At 47.9% G+C, this 20,278-nt stretch overlaps 1 protein-coding gene across 1 annotated transcript in view; it reads right to left on the bottom strand.

Moving 5' to 3' along the window:
• Window positions 1-1,908: 1,908 nt before the first annotated feature.
• Window positions 1,909-20,278, bottom strand: part of slco5a1 (solute carrier organic anion transporter family member 5A1) — a 22,943-nt gene continuing 4,573 nt past the window's right edge. The window contains exons 2-9 of the mRNA XM_068748234.1: window positions 10,783-10,915; window positions 10,473-10,690; window positions 8,374-8,538; window positions 6,019-6,217; window positions 3,938-4,097; window positions 3,500-3,741; window positions 3,252-3,316; window positions 1,909-2,390 (exon numbers count right to left, since the gene is read on the bottom strand). Coding sequence (XP_068604335.1) covers window positions 1,909-2,390; window positions 3,252-3,316; window positions 3,500-3,741; window positions 3,938-4,097; window positions 6,019-6,217; window positions 8,374-8,538; window positions 10,473-10,690; window positions 10,783-10,915 — 1,664 coding nt within the window. The remainder of the gene's footprint in view (window positions 2,391-3,251; window positions 3,317-3,499; window positions 3,742-3,937; window positions 4,098-6,018; window positions 6,218-8,373; window positions 8,539-10,472; window positions 10,691-10,782; window positions 10,916-20,278) is intronic.

Raw genomic sequence — 20,278 nt, 5'->3', positions numbered from 1 at the left:
AATAATATGCTTAATTTGCTTAGTATTTACACAACAATTACATATGAGGTACTATGTCACTTAATCGGGAAATTATTCACTGCCATTAACACTTGAGCATTTTCACCATTGATCTTGGTCATTGTTAATTTAACTTTAAATTTATTCAAAGCTTCATTTCCTCCCCCCCCCCGGAAACATTTAAAAGCTAAAAAAAAAGAAGCTATACTGATCCAAATAGAAAAGACCGAAATTGTTGTTAGACTTGCATCATAATGTGCCACATATTTGACCTTTTCTATGTATATATTAAAAACAAAAACAGGAAGAAGGCCTTATTACCATTTTCTCCAGGTAGGAGGAAGGTAGGTAGGTAAATCCATGAGAAAAAAATGAGCCCAAGATAGAGAATAAGATGATTCTATTACAGTAGTTGAGGCTCATGCAAACACTCTGAATTAACCCTGTCCCTGTTGGGAGCTGAATGGGAGGATTTTTATCTAGCAGATAAAATAAAGCTATTTATTACTTCTATTTCCTGCAATTGTAAATGTCAATGATGGCAAGTATCTTTTAATTTAAATTCATTTAAATTAAATGCAGTGCAGTGATTAAAGTACATCATTATTCCTTTATCTGGCCTGACAAACAGCAACATTCACTGGCCTTCAATCCCCTCTCCGACCACTAAGGGGCGCCGGAACACCCAGGACCACTGGTTACATTACGCTCACTGATAGATGCGGGGTTCTCTTTTCGTTGAAAGCCTAGAGTACTAGATAACTACTATGTACATCTGATGACTGTTATTAGAAAGTGTGAAATATTACAATGCGAAGCCAAAATTATTATTTGTTGCTGATTGTTATTGATTAAAAAAAAATCATTTTAATTTGAGGAGGTTGAAAGTGAGGCAAAATGAAAACCGCAGTCTTCCCACATTGACTTGAATCTCCTGAATCCAGTTCCACCTTCAAGTGCAATCACATTATTTGGACAGTAGTTCTGCACGCAATCAGAGATGAGCTTTTTTTTTTTTTTACTCTTCCACCCGATTACCCCGAGGCTGATTATTACAAACTGTAAAGATAAAGTAGCGGGATGAGTTTTTGACATATATATTTGTTGCTCACTGAGATTAGAGGTGATTCTATCACTGTGTACCATTGGTGCTCGTCAGCGATAGAGGCTACATACAGCAGTTACCGTCCCCCAAGAGGAGAAACTTCACCGGGCCCAACGACACAAGTTTGGTGGCAACTGATCCCAAACACAAAAGCCGAGGTCAAATAATCAGAATATCAACACCTGAATGAGACGGCAGCAGATGGACGAGGCCTTCCGGCGGTTACCCTGGTAGCTGAGCGGTGCCGTCATGAAGAAAGGTGGGATGATTAAAAAGAATTCAACTTCTGTCATTTCTGAAGATGTAAATAACAACCGCACGACATGATGGGATGGCTCAAATACGAGACGCGATTCGGATACGTTGACAGGAATCGTGGCCTTATGAATGAGCAGGGAACAGATGCAGGTTCCAGAGGGCGCTGTACACAGGATCTTGCATAGTACAGGTGTGTTAGTTGTGCTTTTTGTGCTGTGTTGATGAGGACTCGTCTGTCTTTACCCAGATGTGGATGTCCTGCCCTTTAGCGGTAGCACCATCTGATGCAGTCAAATCATCTGAACCTTGACGGACGACCTCTGACCTTCTGTGTGGATACGGGGGGGGTGTGTGGCTGCAGCTGATTACATCTTCAGCGTAAAAGAGCATCTGTTATTATGAGCGACCATGAGCAGCCCTTTATTGATGGTGTGCGCCCCCCCCCCCCCCCCCCCCCCGCCCACATGTCCCTGTCCTGTAGCAGCTGTGAAGCCCCTGCCTGTCCGATTGGTGTAAATCAGGAAGGCACGTCTCACGTGGAACCCCTAGGACGGGGGTTTGATGCGCTCGCCGACATGGGCGGAGCCTCTGTGTTGATTCGGCAACGGGAGGGGCGGAGTTATTGCTTTGAGGGCATTGCCGGGGCAGCTCAGGCTGCTGTGGCCGCGGTTGAGCAGCAGCGCGGCAGGCGGGTCGGCTCGAGGGGGGATAAACACGGGGCAGGAGCGGGTGCGGGCGTGGCTCTTCTGGCCTCCAGCGTGGCAGATGAGCTCACTGACGGTGCCCAGTGGAGGGAGGCGCTGGCGCCAGCGCTCGGCCCGCTCCTCCTTGTGCTTGATCGAGTACCAGGTGAGGAAGATGAAGATGAAGCCAACGAACTTGAGGCTGGCGGCCAGGCCGAAGTAGACGAAGCGAAAGGAGGTGACGTCATACTCCCAGCAGGAGCCGTGCACGCCGCAGTCCTGCTGCCACAGCATGCAGGTGGTGTCGATCACAGCCCCAAAGTAGATGGGCGTGGGGATGTAGGCTGAGGAAGAAGAGAGACGCCGCGATCAATAACATGGAATAGCATGCCGTTTATATCCTGTGTCCATTTCCCAAATGCTTAGTGAAGTTCAGCCCAACGGTATGAAACAAACCATCGAAAGAAATTCAACGTTTGCTTTAATGATGATTAATAAGATGTTTGTTGCTTTTGCAGATTACAATAAATACTCAACCTCAGACAAACACCTTTAAAAAAATTAATATAGCGGAAGGTGAACATTTGAGGGACGTATTCTGTGCGTTTGTGAGGGTCTTGTCATTTATCAGTTCTTGTTCCTGCTGTATAAGCGAGTTTTCTTGGAAATGGAATGGAACTTTATTACATGGTAGTGTCACCATTCTACCACTTGGTGGCACCATTTCCTGCAGCATCTTCGTCAGAGACTCCAACACTTTCCAACAACGTTCGATAATCTGATTCACTAACCTTGAAAAAGGAAATGATGTTTGTGTTCAACCACCCATCTGGTTATAAAACCGCAATATTAACAGTTTCATCCATTTAAAATGATTTCCTCAAGTTCACAGAGGTCCACTAAGGTGCCTCATCGCTGTTCTCTTTAAGGTCGCATGAGGTTAGTGAGGACAAGAGGAAGAACTCGAGCAGGAGAAAACAAAACCTTAGAAAAATAGAATATGAGACCAGCAGGAGAACCTCCAGTGATGGGAAAACCTCGTGAGAAACTGGCTGTGTCTTTGGTGAGAACTCCTGAAAGTCTTATTCACCTTTAACATCTAATGTTGACGATGAAAACAAAAAGAAAAGACAAGACATCCTCGTGTTTTAAGAAGATTCACTGAACAAACAGTTTTTTTACTTTCCATCCGAGTGTTAATTTACCGAGAGTCCGGAGCAAGACGAACTGCATGCCGAGAGCGAAAGGCCTCTCCTGTTCATCAACAGACCTGAGAGATGAGAAACGGCAAAGAAAGACATGTATCCAATGCACCAAAGTAAAAGAGTGTGGCAGATTCAACTCTATTTATTTGGTTTAAACAGACAAGATTTAAAAATGTGAGGAAACAAAGCAAGATGAGCAACGCAGGTTCCTGGAGAGTCAACGATTGGGCTGGATTCACAGCCGTTACCTGAGTGTGACGATGATGGCCGAGGGCTGGGCACAAGCGGTGATGAGAGTGACGATGAAGAGGAAGATGAGGAAAGGGATAAGGGTGTTACAGGTGCGGTCACACTTCCCGGACACCGCGTGGCCATTCTCATTCAGGTAGGTTTTGACAATGACCAGTTGGAGCTGGTTGACCTGGCCGCCGGAGGACGGCGTGATGACCTGTCTGCTCTGCACGCAGCCGCAGTCGGTGTAGTTCCTGATCTGTAGACGAACACAAACGAGTTCTTTCCTGCCGTCCAGCACGTAAACTCAAAGCTTCTCCGGCATTGTTCTCATTAAATCCATCTTTTCCCTCGTCATTGCATAAACGACGGCAGAACAGTTTTCCGAGACAGAAAACCAACAAAGCGTGTGTGTGTGTGTGTGTGTGTGTGTGTGTGTGAGTGTGTGTGCTGACCCCAGTGCTGTCGTTGCCCACGGTGCTGCATCCAGCCAGGCACGGGTTGAAGTAGGTGATGCCATCAGAGCCGCAGACCGGTGCGTACTCGTGGATCCTGCAGCCACAGTTCACGTTGCAGCTGCCCGTCAGGTTCCTGTGGGTCATCGTCAAGGTCGGACTGCAGGCAGGAAACATTGATGAAGGAGCGAGACCCGATCAGATTATTTTAATGGACCACACCATCACAAAGCAGATCTTTGAAGCCTGTGTTCTTAGGGAAGAGTTGAACCACATTATATCATTTGCAAAATAAAATAATTTCACATGTTAATGTCTCATAAGAGAAGTTACAGATGAAGAAAATGATAAAAGAAACACGCGGCCAAGCAGAGATCGTCTTCTATAGTCGCTAATCTCCAAACATAATCCGTTTAATTATCTTTAATCTAGCCCCCCCACCAGAGTGTGTGTGGCTAATAGAAGGGCGGAGAATGGAGATGAAGGAGATTAGAATAATCACGGCACCATCGATTCCACAGACTGTGTGGGAACCGCCACTCTAAGACAAACAGGACTTCATCAAAACCAGAACCAGTGAAGCGAGTCTTGGGTTTTCTCTGGGAAGCTTCTGCTCTGACCGGTGATGATGCCTAACAACACAGCCGGCTGGGAGCGACACACACACACACACACACACACACACACACACACACTGTGCTGTTAGGACTTTACATTTGATCAGTAATTGAAGATGACTATCAGGAAAAAGCTTCATTATGCTGTCCAGTGGACCGTCGTTTTCACAACACCATGAAGTGATACCTCGTTTTCATATCGGCTGCAGCCTGGGAGGCCGGTTTGGGCCCGTTCTGACATAACAGTGTCACATTCCAGACACTGTGCGTGTGTGTGTGTGTGCGTGTGAGCATGTTTAAATGCATCAGGCTCGCTGCACTGACTGATGCACAGACTAAACCCCGACCTTCGCTGAACCCTCCAGTTCTCGTCACTGACTTGCACGTCATAAAAGCCCAAACAGGGAGCAGAAAGGCAGCGTTTGGTTTGAATGCGGTTTCGCGGCGCAGACAGAAAAGGCAGAGTGAAGGGAAACCAACTGCTCTAATTTCAACGGAGGAAGGCGACCGGTGACATTTACAGATTCTGATCGCTCCCCTTTTAATGCGACGACCTAGCGGCTTCTATTTAAGCACACAGAGCCGGTTAATGAGCTTCTGCAGATACGCAGCAATATTGCACCAAGCGTGGGAAGGTTGCCGAGCTCGTTGTGACCTTTTTTTTGTGTGTCTAGACTGGTGTGTGAGTAAAGACAAGAGACAGGAGGTTGGGCTTGGGTTTAACATTCCTCATGAGGGTGCCAGCAGCCACCAGTGACCCGGGGCTGTTCATTGTGAGGGGACGCCCGAGCCTCGTGCGTCGCTTGGCCTCTCTACAAGCACCGCTATAATCAGAGACTGCAGGTATTAACGGCTCAGCGAAGAGGCTCTTAAAGGGCAAACGATCACGTAGTTAGGAGAAAAGTACATTTCACAGAGGTTCAGAAGCTTTGACTTTGTGTGTCCCGTCCTTCATACCTCGGGGGGGGGGGGGGGGGTCTCCTCGTCAAGTGCTACGTCTTGGGAATCAAATTTTAAGACTTGTGAAATGTGAAGTTCAGTAGTGTAAAGGTATAATGAGATGGGATGTGAGCACAGGAGACGCGTCATTATCGCTGTGCATCATGACTCGGAGCCCGGTGACACCCGGGATGACTGTTGACTGTGCAGAAACCTCGGAAACAGAGGTGGCGAGAAGCGCCGGAGCCACGGGACCAGATGCTAGCGTCACCAGTTAGTCATTTGCTTTGCAGCACGCCGGCATTGAGGATGATGGGAGCTGGGACAGCGTCTCAGACACACAGAACTCCTTGTCTGTGTGTGTGTGTGTGTGTGTGTGTCAGATATCACCTTAGATTCAGAATATTTCTTTATGAGCAGTTCAGAGACAAATCTATAAATGTTTGGTGAGTGGAAAGGGGAAAAACAAACACCGGGTCATGTGAAAAGCAGGCATTAGCGTGCGCTAACACAGGACGCCCTTACCCTGTGGTGTATGGGATGTTGATGCCTCCTAAATTGATGCTCTCGCAGCCCACTATGAAGAGTGTGGAGAAGCAGAGGAGGGACACCCCGCTGCAGATCATCGCCAGCTTGGCCGACTCTCTGGCACCGAGCTTCAGCTTCTTGATGATGTAGCCCCCGAGGACAATGCCCACCCCGGCGCTGGGTACGATGATCAGCCCTGTGAGAGCAATCAGAGGAAAGCAAGAGCAGGTGAGAGGAACGCTCGTGACGTTTTGTGGCAGAGGAATAGAGTAGTTCATTTGGGTTGTGAGAAAATGTCAACACTGATTTAATCACTGTAAAGCGTGACTTGGTGCCATGAACATCTGATCCACAGCGAACTAAAATCAATAATGTGTAAAATAAATTCTATGCTGAATCATTTTGAAATGTCAAACGCCACATCATCACTTGTTAGATCTACAACATACAACTACAATAAAAAGGCTTTGCTTTATTCCTGTGCTACAGGCTGCCAGTAAGTCATTTAGGGCTCGGTAATGGGAGAAGAAAGGGAACGCTAGCTGCTAGCAGGGCGGACTGGGTGGGAAGTGTCATCGTGGATGAATTAAGGGCTGAAGAAGCCGCACATGGCAGCCCTCGAGTCCAGCGATGTGTGCAGACGTCCTGCCAACAAGCAAGGGGGGGGGGTCGGTCAGTCGGTGGGGGAGGAAGGTCATCAAACATAGCGGATGAACCGATAATGTCATCTGGCTTTTCTCTGCCTATATGTGTGTGTGTGTGTGTGTGTGTGTGGTGTTGGGAACAAGACAAAGACAAGGAGAGGGCAAGACACCGAGTGTCTCTGAGCATGCTCAGTGACAGCTGTAGTCTTATATCATCCTGTGAGTGCCTGTTTCTGAGCTAAAACCTCCCCCGTCCTGCAGGATTAGACAAACACACACACACACACACACACACACACACGTTCACTGAGACATAGGAAATGAGTTACGCATCTCATCTGGATTAAGAGCAATGAATGAGAGTGACTGATTCAGAAGTGTGCGTATCAGTGTCATCAATTATAGAGATTCGACCGTTGCTCTTAAGAGGCACGGAGATCTTTGACTTTGTTGTTAACAGAGCTAAACGTTGTGAAAAGGTGAAGCGTGGAAAGCTACATACAGCGCAACACTACATACAGCTGAAGAAGGGGTGTGGGATGCTACGGTGCTATTTCTGTAGCTAATGAGCATGTCCATTTTAAAACTCCAGAGATGGGGGGTGATAATGCTCTGCTATCAGGGTATTCATGTTGTCATAACGATCATAAGGGAACAGATCTTTATGTTGCAAAGTTAAATGAAGGTTAATCTTTCATTTTTTTCCCATTCTTAAATATTAGCTCCTCTTAAACTGCTGAAAGCTAATCCTTAATATACGAGTTTGTATTTAATGATCTCCGGCCAACCGAATCGGTCTATCGGTATCGTTACTGCCTGATATCATAAAAGACACGGGGAGCTAATGCTCCGTGCTTCAGCCTTTTCTTCTGTTCATTCATAAAAAAAAAAAAACAGTCACCAGGAAATATCACAGTTGGTCAGTCCATCTGCCTGCCTGAGGAAGTACTGCGCTCCGAGCAAGAATGGCACGCCCCCCCCCCCCCCCCCCCAACCATCACATCCCTGCAGCCATGGCAACTGCACCACCCCTTTTGCCCTTACCCCTTGTATCCTGGCAACAGGCAGACAAGATGACGCAATGGCGTTTTGTATGTGCCTGTTTAGAGATGACCATGCTTTAAACTAATGCAATATTTATCTCTCTCTCTCACACACACACACACGCACACACACACAATTGAGTTGTCAATTACCTCTTGCTCTAATAATCCTGATAGCATACCCTTTGTGAATTAGCACCGCTGGTTCAGACATGACTAAAGGACTGGTCCTTTCCACACTCTACATTTCTGGTGCACAAATTACAGGTCGTGTAAAGGGTAGTGTGTGTGTATGTGTGTAATAATTTTTTGATGGATGAATGAATGCGTCTCCTGCAGTCCAGCAGAGGCGCGTGTGCTGCGTTCAGGGGATGAAACGGAGGCTGATCCCTGAATTAAAGTCAGAGACTCCACGACTCAAAGCCCTGCACCCGTGTGAACAGAGGTGAGAAACAAGCGTGAACTTAAACAGGTGCAAGTTCACATAAAGATCTCTCACAATATGTATTTGCATCCACGTGAAACGCTGCCGATGAGAGTAATAAATTCTAATAAGCTGTTTGCAGTGGTGAGTTTCCATTATTGATTTTTGAACCCAAGTAAAACTGGAGATGCACCTTTGGGTTTTGTGAATTATCCAACCTCAGGACTAAAGGAACACTTACCAGTGTATATGCTGGCGTTGGAGGCGGGGATACCAAACTGCGACTCGATGAATTTAGGAATAAAAGTGATGAAGGCGGTGACGATGGCACACTCAGCCGTGTAGGACAGGCTGACGAACAGGAACGTCACGTTGCTGAGGATCCTCAGAGCCGCCTTGGGGAGGTCTGGGGAGGGGAACAAGACGGAGCGCTTCATAAAGGGTGGGGTAGCAATTAAGACACGCCCAGTCCCTTTGCCCTTTACCCCCCTCACATATATATATATATGTATTATATAAATAGTCTTCATAAAAAAACTAACTACGAGTCCCATCTCTGGCTGGTAGTTTCGCTGAAACGTTTTTTCTTGACTAGCGTTGAATTGATTTGACTAGACTAGCGTGAGAATTGTCAGATTGTTGCCATCGCCAGTTTCATTCAGAGTCTGTTCAGCGTTCTTTAAGAACTTGGCAAAGATCCGGACTTTAGTCACAAGGCCCATCGTGGGCACTTGTTCTGTCACATGATGCTTAAAACAGAGAAAGAACAAAACACAGGAGGGGAGCGTGTGAAGTGGGATATTGATGCCCCTCCATTGGATCGGTTATCACAAAGTTAGCCGAGCAAACTGGGCCGCACTGAGATAGTGATCTGGGATCACTATCTGTCCCCATCCAAACGAGTGATCTGGGATCACCATCTCAATGCAAATAAACAACATTTGCAGGTGAAGAAATATATACATTTTTTTTCTTTTAGTGTTTTCTCAGACAACAATTATTCGATTCCTGCGGAGCTGTAATCTCGTTTGGACGGGGACAGATGTGTTGGGGGGAGGGGGGGGGGGGGGTCCGCCCGTCTTGACCCCATGAAGATAGTGACGTCCAAGCAGAGGATATGATAAGAGGACCAATGCTCAGCGGCAGTGGCGTGGGTACCGGTACGTCTCCTGGTCGGACTGCAGCTTGTTTTGCACTGTCCTTTAAATTGTCATAATCTAATCTGTAATTTCAGACTGCGAGATGAGTCCCTTTCCAAATGGATCGCTCCATTTCTGAAAGAAAACGCCGACTGTAGAACACATCGAGTGGAACTGAACAGAGAATCTTGAGCTGTTGAAACCAATTTTTGCTTCTTTAGAATAGCGAGTCGTACACGTTTGATTTCTAAATGGTGTATAATGAAATGTGTGCAATATACTTATCCATACTTGCTGGAAAATGCAATACATTTCAAGAACCGCTTGAACAGCGTGAAAATATTCAGCGCTGGCATTTTGCACTGAAAATGCTGATATAAACACACACTCCTCAATGGGGGGGGGGGGGGCACAGAGCACCAAAATACATTAGAGATCCAAACACTGAACCGCCCGAATCGGCAAAATTGGCCACAGTTTGCAAACAAGCCCAAAACAGCCTGCTGGAACAAGAACATCAGTAGGAGAGCTGCCGCTGCGGAGGAAGACGCAACGCCTTTATGTTTCCAGTTTGTCATCGGCTGTCTGCACTGCTTTATGGGACGCGCACGAAGGGGAACGGAAGCACGCACCTGTTTAAGTACATCTTCATTTTGTTCCTCTGCACGTAATAAAGAGCGAGGGAGCGCACATGCATGACACAGTTCTGCTCAGAGTTCCCCCGAGAGCTCATTTAAAAAGGGAGAGCGACACAGAGACTGACTGGGAGAGAGGAAGTGGAAACTGGGAAACACTGGAGTAGAATCCAGAGAAGAGGGGGGGGGGGCTCTTCCAGGGAAAACCAGGAGATCTCGGAGATGACATAACAAACGCCGCCTCTTTTAGGAAGAATAGCTTCTCTAATTAAAAATCTAGACCACCAAACTAAAAAGGGTTTGACTTTTAGCCACATTTTAGCTTCGTTAGGTACGTGAAGCCGACTCACTGACAGCTCATGCTAACAGAGATTTAGCTGCTTCATTGGTCATCTGTGAACCCCCCCCCCCCCATTCCAAATCAATAAGGCGATCTCAGTGGAGCTTCCAGGACTAATCCTGGACATTGATTGGCTTGCAGGACATTTGTACATCAATATTATACACAGTTCCCTTACAAAGGAGCTGAGAGGAGGGCAAGGATCGCGCTGATGCAGGCTCCTCACCTTTAATGTCTTTTCCAAAGCCCATAGAGGACGAGACATTCTGGCCTTTGCTGCTGGACTTTTCCTTCTTCACGTCGTCATCGCTGGAAACATCACCCGGCGAGCCGATTTTTTTCTTCTTCCTTTTTTTGTGGCGTGGAGGCAGTTTTTTGGGGAAGGCAAACATGGGAAAGATAACCAGGAGCATGGCTATGGCACACAGGAGAAAACCGCTCCACCTAAAAAGAAAGAAGCCGAACGTGTTAAACGGCGGTTTGCCCAGGAAGCACCGACACGTGGCTCAGGGACGTTCATGCAGGAGCATATTCACCAGTTGCCAACAAAGCGAGGGTCATTCTGGTCGATGTTGACAACCGTCTTGGGGTCAACGTAAAAGCCGATGAGGACGCCTCCCAGCAGGTAGCCGGCTGCAGGTCCCAGGGCTCCCATCACATACATGATGGCTGGAAGAAAGACAGAACTGATCTCAGACTTCCACGCCGTCAAATAAAACGACTTTAGTTAGAAACACTATGAACAATTTATACGTTTTAATGAGCGCAAAATCATTAAAAACAGAAAGACAGAGACTTTTTTTTGTCATCACCGCCTTTAAATGAACCTCTGTTGCTTGTAATTCTTTAGATTAGACCTGCGGGGAACTGTTCATTACCCATGATGCATAGCCCACTACCTTCAGAGCACCTGCTCTGAGATCAGTGGGAGTCTCCGTAAGCCCTGAAGTAATTTCTCACAGCTTTAGAAGTCCTTTTCTACAGCCAACACAGGAAGTTCCAGAAGTCCTGCACTGACCTGAGGGCACACCTGCAGCTCCCCGGGAGGCGGGAGCAGCAAACCTCAGAGCTAAGTGAGGAGTAGCGAGGCATTAACCCTCGGGACTCTCCGGTCATCAGTCAGGTGAGCCAGTCACGTTAAGTTAAGAACTCATTAAAGTTACATAAACCCAAGTGTGACAAGTGGAAAAAAAAAAAACTCTCCGACACCTAGCAGACGTGAGTCAAAGCCATTTTCCAGGAACAATAATGGAACAAAACCTTCTATAATTACACCTGGAACACTCAGCGTGCATGTGTGAGTGTGTGTGGGCATATTCATTAAAACGGCAAAAAAACAAATCTAATCCACAAGTAGATGAAAAAAATAAATCAACCTCTGGTTTTATTTGCGTCTCTCAGCTGTTCCTTTTGTTGGATGTTGGCGTAAACCCCACTGGCCGTCTACTTCCTGCTTGATGAACACGCGTTTCACCTGGAAGGCCGACCACCAGTCAGAGGAGCAGCGATTTAGCAGGTTACCTGTGATGTCCAGTCAGTGAAAGACATCTTTCTTTTTTTTTTTTTTTTAGGAAAGAAGGAATTTGACTCAACAAGTCGGGAGTAAAACTTTTGACCGAACATTCATTTCCTCCTGCGTCACACTGTTCCCTTTGCCAAGGACATGAGACGAGGACATTCTAAACTAAAGGACACATTATTAGGACACGGAAGACAGCCAAACCCCCCCCCCAAGATTGGAGCTTTTACTCTCAACAGAGAAGATGCCACTCATTTTACCGCATCACCAGCCCCACCCTCAGCCTCTGTCAATCAACTTTGTTACCCCAGCTAAAAAAAGACAGCCCCCCCCCCAGAGATTGTCAATAGAAATGCTACCAATGTCCACACACTGTTCTCCAGCAGCCTCAATCACACCTGACTTGCTGCCCAAAGTGTCATCTGACGGCTTTGCAGCTTATTAAACAGATGCTAACGATAAGTACTATCCTTAGTATGTAGCTCCAAACTACAGTATTATCTGTTCCTTCTGGTTAATCAAGAATCTTTCAAACTCTTAGATCTTTAAGCTAAAAATCAACAACAATGCTGCCTTGACACTCTGCCTGCAAACTTTTTATTTTATTTTAATCGCATAGTATCAGATTCTCTTTAATCAGAACAGTTCCCCCACACCTTGAAAACATTAGTGATCGAACCTCTTTTTAAAACAAACCCCGTCCGGACGCTTCAGCAATGGTCCGTTTCCTCGGCGCCATAGAAGGGAAGCAGTGAGAGAGAAGCACATCTACATTTCAAATACCTCTGGAACCAGGATGAGTGTGTCGTGAGGCCTTTCAGTCTACGTTGGCTTTCCTTCCTGTGACTTTCGATGAGCAGACAGGAATCACTTCTCGAAACACCTGAAGTCGTCTGCGCTTATTTCACTCCTCCCGCCTCATCTGCCTTTGTCTTTCTTTCAGCATGTCATTTCTCATTTCCTGCTGGCAGGGGGGCGGGGGGGGGGGCAGTCCAAATGTTGGACAACGTAACTGGATAAATGACTGCACAGAGGCAATAAATCGTTAATTATATTTGGCAAGGATGTCAAGAGGTCTTTTATTATTATCTCTGTCTTGGAATTAAAAACGCCTCACGAAGGCTTTGCTGGAGAATCACGCCGCTGCTGCCGCTCCCAAGTGCAAAGCACAAAAATGAAATGTGCTAGCAAATGCGGATTAGGGCTTAATAATGGAGTTTAATTATGAGGGTAAGTCAGAACGTTTGGGTCCACATAGTTTTGAAGATCAGATTTAGCCTATTAGGACAGTCTGAAGGTGAAACTGGACAGACGTAAAAAATTAAGACCCGAACCGGATTCAAAGCTTGAATGTTGCTAAATGCCAAGTTTGGATGGACATTTTTGCAGCGGCGTTCCATGTAAAAACAATGTGCATTGATACATCGTCCTGCTGACCCTTCCTGTGACCCAAATCTAAATATAACACCGTCACAGAACGTCCTTTGGCTGCTCTTACCATCACATGAACAGTGTTCTGCCCAGTTGCGGGACAGAGGGGATGTGAACCCTGCATGACTGGCATTGAGCCTGGATATTTGGGGGGGGGGGGTTGGAGAGCTGTGGTCGACGCGGGAGCCACCGGGCCCGCCTTCACCGCCGGCGCATTATAGGCTGCATATTTGCTTTCCACATGTGTGGGGCGGTAATGGAGTCGGAGCTCACCAAACCCGTTATTGGTTTCCAGTCTAACGTTGAACCAAGTCAGTGTCTATCATCGTCGGCATGACAACACAGCCAGACTTTACTGTTTGCATTAGACATGCATGAAAAAAAAGCAACAAATATGTTACCGCCCTGCAATAAAGGATGCCGAGGTGCGAGCCTGCCTCTTTAATCGAGCTCCTCTCTGGCTTACTCTGGCTTACGTAGCACTACGGCCGGCTATTAGCCGCCGCAGCTCGCTCAGCCTCCGAACAAGCGCAAGCAATGAACGGCAGGCAGAAACACCAACGACCTTGGATGTGCATTCAGCGCGTTTGTGCCGGAGCCGACTCATCTCTAAGGGCTGTAAACTCGTCTTCTCTGCATTACTGAAGGACTCGCTTGCCCGCTTTACTTCATAGAGCCCATTTGACGCGATACGCCAGCAGCACAGATTTCATATTCTGCAGGGTCCACGTCGACGCTCTGGACGTGTCAGCGTCATGGCAGTGTCTATGTGGCTGCCGCTGTTTGGAGAGAAGAGAGGGGCAGCGCTGTGTGTGTGTGTGTGTGTGTGTGTTCCTGTGTTATGGGGATCAATTCGCTCACGTGACCTTCTGGGAGACAAGAGGAGGGGAAAAAAGGCAATGAAACCGGGGAATGACTGCATTGTCATGGCGACTTGCTGACATTGCAGTGTCTTCTTACAAGTCCTAACCTTACAATTTTACCCAGAGGGCATGCATGGGGGGGGGGGGGGGGGGGGGGGGTGGGGTACTGTGGCCTCTCTGGCTTTTACACACACGCATTAGCATCCATGGCTTCGTCAGATGATGAAGCCTTACACAAACACAAACTCATCAAAAGGCCTGTTTTCCTGAAACCATTTGCAGTACAAAGTGAATAGAGAGCAGAGGCTCTTCTTCCACTTCCTGCTTGGAGAGGATTTTGTGTTATTTCGGCAGGAAAACTTCATACAGACAGGACCATTTAGCAAATTCCATCCTTTGATGACGCTCATAATTCTATTGGTGCTGCATTTTAATAACAGGGACAGAATACGGACGAGCCTGCTGCGTTTGTTCTGCAGCAGCCCGGCGTCAACAGCAGGCGCTTTAATTGTAGTAAACACAGCAGACAGCCGTGCTTAATGGCGCCGCGTCCCGCCATTGAAAACGCTCCCAGCTTTGAAGCTACAGATACACCAACATCTTTACCTGCTGCCTGCAGGGATTATTCAACTGAAGCTATTTTCATACAGCCTAAAAGCAGATGCAGAGTTGGGATACAAACTAAATCAAACGACCTGCCCAACTAATGTTAGTCCCAAACCAAGTCGGCCCCGAAAGATAATGTTGCGTCCAATTTTTTGGACAGATTTTAGCTTTAGTGAAGAACGACACAAAAAGGCAAAGATATCTATCAGCCATTTCTGACATGCTCAGATGCACGTGACGTTTCATAGGGCTAGTTCTCCTCCACGCTGTCGTCCCACAGGCAGGAGACGGCGGGTGGCAAAAGTTCAGACCGCGCCTCGTTGAATATTTGAATGGATCAAACGCAGTAAAGCACTTTGATCCCGGTATGCAGTCCGGTACAGGCTGGCACAGCGAGACTTTATCAGCCAGACACGACCTCTAACAGCAAACAGCAGCATCAAAGCTTTTCTCACTGGAACTCAAAACTTCAGCCTCCCGGCGGGGGGAGGGGAAGGAGGGGGGGGCATCTGTACCACTTTGCCCCCCGGGGCACCGCTGCTATAAGCCCCTCAGAAAAGCACACGACTGGTCACAAGGGTTTGATTAGCATTAGCTCGCCCGTCCCTTCCCTTCCCGCTGCTGTGTCCGCTCAGCACAGTATGAACCACGTGACCTCGCCGCTCGTCCAGCGGCGTCACGTTGGAGCAAAAGTGAAATCCATAATAACATCCAGGATCCTCTCTCTCGTCTTCCTCATGAGGAAGAAAAGCCCAAAGCAACACACTGCAATAACATTTTCTCATAAGGCGCTGTACGTACGCACCTTTAGTGATAAAGACAGAATAAACAGAACATAATAATGTCCAGAAATGACTCCACAAAAAGAAAAACTGCGAAAACTGTGAATTCGATTCAAGCTTTCCTCACAGACCTGATCCAACATAATTTGGCGGTGCAACTCAAAGGGGGCATGGATCCCAACACCTTCTGCTGACTCTAATGCTGGACTAAGGCTTTTTGGACCTGCAGAGGCAGCAAAAGACCACAAATCTGACAATGTTCACCAGAATCCACCATGCAGCAAAGAAGCCGGGGAAGAACGGCTGCATGCAAAAAAAATCTGAAATGTCAACGCTGCTCGTTGTTCTGTAGCAGCGCTGAAGCACATGACCGGGCCTCGAAATCAATCACTGTCAGACCGGCCAATGCTCTGTTGGGGATAAAGATTTAGAAAACCCTTTGAAATAAAATCTGATCTCTGGGGGGGGGGGGGGGGTCCTTTCATAACGGTCGTCATGAAAACAAGAACGAGCTAAACGTACCTGTCTCTAAACTGATGTCACTGAAGCCTGAAGATAAGTGGTGATTCTTTTTTTTTTTTTTTTTACGCTTCCATCGTATCAAATCCTTATCAAGCCAAAGAAAATTGTTTTGCGTCACAAAAGCAATCTCAGTCAACTTGTTGGAAAGGAGGCGGAAAGCTCTCACCCCTCTGTCAGCATTATACAACATCCCCCCCCCCCCGTCGTGGGATGCTGACCCAAGGTGCAGTCTGGGGTGGGGGGGTAATTATATCCTTATACTCCCAACTAGATTTTCCACACACGGCCCACTTACAGTAAATTATTTCACTTTGGTCAGCTGATTTTTCTCCGTCTTCACATTCCCTTGAGCAGATACATGCTTTTCTTTTTTTTTTTTAGTTCATCCTGTCCTGGACTAACTGCTTATAAATAATAATTAAAGTATTGCCTGGCCTCCTTAGACACACTGCACTGCACGTTCCATGCTACACAGTACGGAACAGGACGATCTCTCATGGCTTCTTTTTTTTCTCCCACTCTCTTCTATCCAAAACCTGGACTGGGATTAATCATCGGATGTGCCACGCCAAAAGTCTATTCAAGGTTTATAAAGGGTTTCCTCGGTGATGACTGGCCACTCTGTCATTGGTTCTCGTGTACTTCCGACCCTCACACTGCTTCCTTTAAATGCCTCCAGCATCAAACAGTCTGTCTTATCTACGCATAGATAATGTTCCAGCACTTAAGAGGGTTCCAGATAATCTTTCAGCTCACAAGTGGCCATGAATAGTAGCATCTGGCCTGTTGGCAGGCATGGGGGGGGGGGGGGGGCATGGTAGTATTTATGTGCCATTTGCTTGCACCTGCAGCTTTTGAGCGCCTCTCATTGACAGGTGTGGCGCAGGAAATCTGGTCCACTCCACCAAAAAAAAAAAGAAGCTGCCCCCCTCTCCTCATTCTCAAGTGGTGCCAAAGAATTTGGCCAATTAATCAGTCTGTCCTCCCCTTCCAACTTCCAATTCCTGCGGTAGTCACTCCTCAAGAGGAAGATAAACCGAATGCAGATTCCAAATAGAAGACAGCGTGCACGACGGCTTTCAGTCAGACTGTTGTTTGGCGCTGATGCAGGAAGGAAAAGACTCGGCGTGGCGCTCGGCAGCAGAAGTGCCTCCCACACACGCAGCCAGCGTCGACACTGAAGGGGGAGACTTCTCTGCAGTCTCCCCCCCCCCCAGTGCTGCCCCCAACGACCCCCCCCCCCACTGCAGGTGCACACTCACACACACACACGTGTAAAGACACCCTGCAACAGCTGCCTTACCATTCACACCTCTAACATGGGTTACAAGTAACACAAGCCTGGAGTATATTACAGCAGAAAGCTTTAGTAGAATTTAATCTGTACATAAACGTGGGAAGAAAAAGAATCCTACTTGTAATTAAATGTTAGAGTGCGTTTTCCTCACAGACACCCCAGAAGTATGAACAAACTCAGAGGACGAGTCCAGTCAAAACACCATCTCTGCAATAAGCGGCATCTCGGGCCACCCGTTAGCCTGTTAGCCTGTTAGCACCGCGTTGCGTGATGCACGGCGAGCTCAACGCTTCATTTACCGCAGGTACCGCCGCTAAGACCGATGAAACCGCTCGCCTGTCAGGCTACATCTGGCTGCAGTTCGTTACGTTGCAGCACATCTGTGTGTGTGTGTGTGTGTGAAGCAGATGAGGTCAGAAGACATGCACTGCCATCCACCCCTCAGTGAGGGGGGGGGGGGTGGCAGTGCATGGATGGCAGTGCATGTCGACCACATCTCTCCAACCCCCCCACCCCCACCCCTCCAGGACGGTCAACATAACAGCTGAAGGTCAGGGGGGGGGGGGGGGGGTTACATGCTCAACACACACAAAATAAATGCTTTGATTTTCTCACCAATGTTTCTCAAATACAAAAGACCTTTATTCCATACATTCTTCACAGGTTTTTTTGCGCTCCACCATGTTCCCAGATTTATGTAAACGCTATCAAGCCTCCCGCTCTCATCCTCCATCCTTGCAGCACAGAGGTCAAGGGCAACAACAGCCAGCTGGATGTCCCGGTGCAGAACACGAGGATGGAAGACAGGGGTTGGTTTTTTTCCAGCTGTAGCAAAATACCAGACCTGACAACACCCTAAAGGCTGAATAAACTTGAAGGGCAGTCTGAGCAGAGCAGATAAGATGCAGGAGAGAAGATAATGTAACTCAGGTGGACGTGGAAGTACAGGCTGTCTCTACCCCCCCCCCCCCCCCCCCCATGTATGAACGGTGTCAACATGTCCTCCATCGCTGCACAGCTCCGTCAAGGCGTTCTATCTTTTAGGGAGTTAGCATCGATAGCAGCAGCGCCCCATGCAACGATAGGCATCACAGGACGTACAGTCGCCGCGGCAACAGATAAGCATCCGACCGCTGCCTGACCAGCACAGGCAAAGGAAGAACCGGTTTCTTCCAGCTGCGCTGATTAGCGTCATCAGACAGAGCACGGCGAGAAGGACGGGGAGGAAGACATGTCCCTTCCTGTCCCTCACGGATGAAATCAAAGGGCTTCTTGGTGTTGCTAAAATATACCGATTTAAAAAATGGCCAATGAGATTAAGCAATGCAAACACTACGGTAGTTTTTCCTCAAATGTGTGCCATGCTGTCACGGGGGAGGGGGGCCGAATGTGGACGCTAACCAATGCTGAAATCCAATCTGTCATCATGGCGTGGTAAACGGCGGCAGGGAGGAGGCCCCCCCGGTCACCGGTAGGGGGGGGGGGGGGGGGGGGGCAACTCCCGTCAGCTGGCGAGTGAAACGGAACGCTATTTAATAAAATCGACAGAGAGAGCACAGAGAGCGGCACGCCGGAGTCACGACCGACGAGCATCAGAATCAAGCCAACGCAGAGGTGAGACTGTGAACACTAACTGGTGGAGACGGCTCTGACCCCCCCCCCGGAGACACAGAGAGCAGCTGTTCTTTCTGAACTTGTCAGGTGGGGAGAGGAGAGCACGGCCCTTGTGCTTATGCAAACTTCTCTCCTCCCAAACTCGGCGACGCCTCCTTTCCTCCTCCTCTAGAGTCAATAAACGAGCCGCTGCGCCTCCATCATGCGTTTGGCTTTTCCAACGTACGGCAAAAGGAACAGAGGGCTCTGAAAGCATTAATGTGGAGGTGACCGGCAGCCAGGAGGAATCAATGAACCTGATCAAGTATGGAGGGAGAGAGGCAAATAGGGGGGGGGGGGGGGGGGGCTCGAAAACAGAAAGGTTATAACAGGGTTAAGAGAAATATTATGTTCTCCGTCTTAAACGTTATGAATTGTGGTTCAGCATCACTGAAGCTGTCATTTCAGTTTCGAGTGTCGGGTTGAACGAGGAGAATCGAGGCTATTGATCACTCGGATCGGTGGGCGTGTCCGAAGCCACGTTAGACGGAGCGATTCCATTATGTTTGCTTCCAGCCGCGCCTTCACTCAAAAGCTCATGTCATGCAGCAAGCGACCTTTGTAGGGGTGTGTGTGGGTTTGGGGGGGGGAGGGGGGGGCTTGTCAGACGAGGGTGAAGAGAAACGTTCACCGTAGCGACGGCAAAGATGGTGTGTTGTAAATCTGTCGCGGGTACGAGGATGTTGGGTGGAGCAAAGCAAAACCTGAGAAGCAGAGTAAAAAAGATTTACAATCCGTGCCCCAACTCCACCCCCTACATCGCCATAGTGACAAGATTCATTAGGATGGGGTTTGGATTAAATGGATCGAAGGGGAAAACACCTCCAAGCAAGTGTGTGGGGGGGGGGGGGGATAGAATTAATCTGCGTTAAATGAAATCCAGAATGTGTGGAAAAGAGCCGGAAGGTCGATTTTGAGCTTTACTTCATGTGAAAACTCATTTTTCTGCCTGAAGGTGGATTCTACGCAAACAAAACCTTCACCTGTGGATGACTCATCCATTAAATAACACAGAAACCCACAGAGGATGTCACGCCGTGAAAAACGCACCCGGGGCCCCCCGTTACCATGGTTACTGCGAGCGTCTAAAACGCAAATAAAAGACATTTCCACCTATTTATCCGCTCCCTCTGACATAACAGGATTTATCTTTTCTTTTTCCTCCCCCAAAATTTTTTTTTTTTTAAATGCAGGAATAAAAATAGCTTATCCGCCCGAGGCCTCTGGAAAAAGACATGAAGGTCAAGCCCTGCTTGTGACGGATGTCGACACGGGGAGGACGTCTCGACCGGCATGCCTGAGTGAGCGTTCCCTGCCCCCGACGGGACGGACGGCTTCGGGAACACTTTGGTTCCCTTT

This window comes from Brachionichthys hirsutus, chromosome 14 (genome assembly GCF_040956055.1).
Source record: "Brachionichthys hirsutus isolate HB-005 chromosome 14, CSIRO-AGI_Bhir_v1, whole genome shotgun sequence".
Classification (NCBI taxonomy): domain Eukaryota; kingdom Metazoa; phylum Chordata; class Actinopteri; order Lophiiformes; family Brachionichthyidae; genus Brachionichthys; species Brachionichthys hirsutus.
Note: the sequence above shows the minus strand (reverse complement) of the source record. Positions and strands in the feature narration are given on the sequence as shown.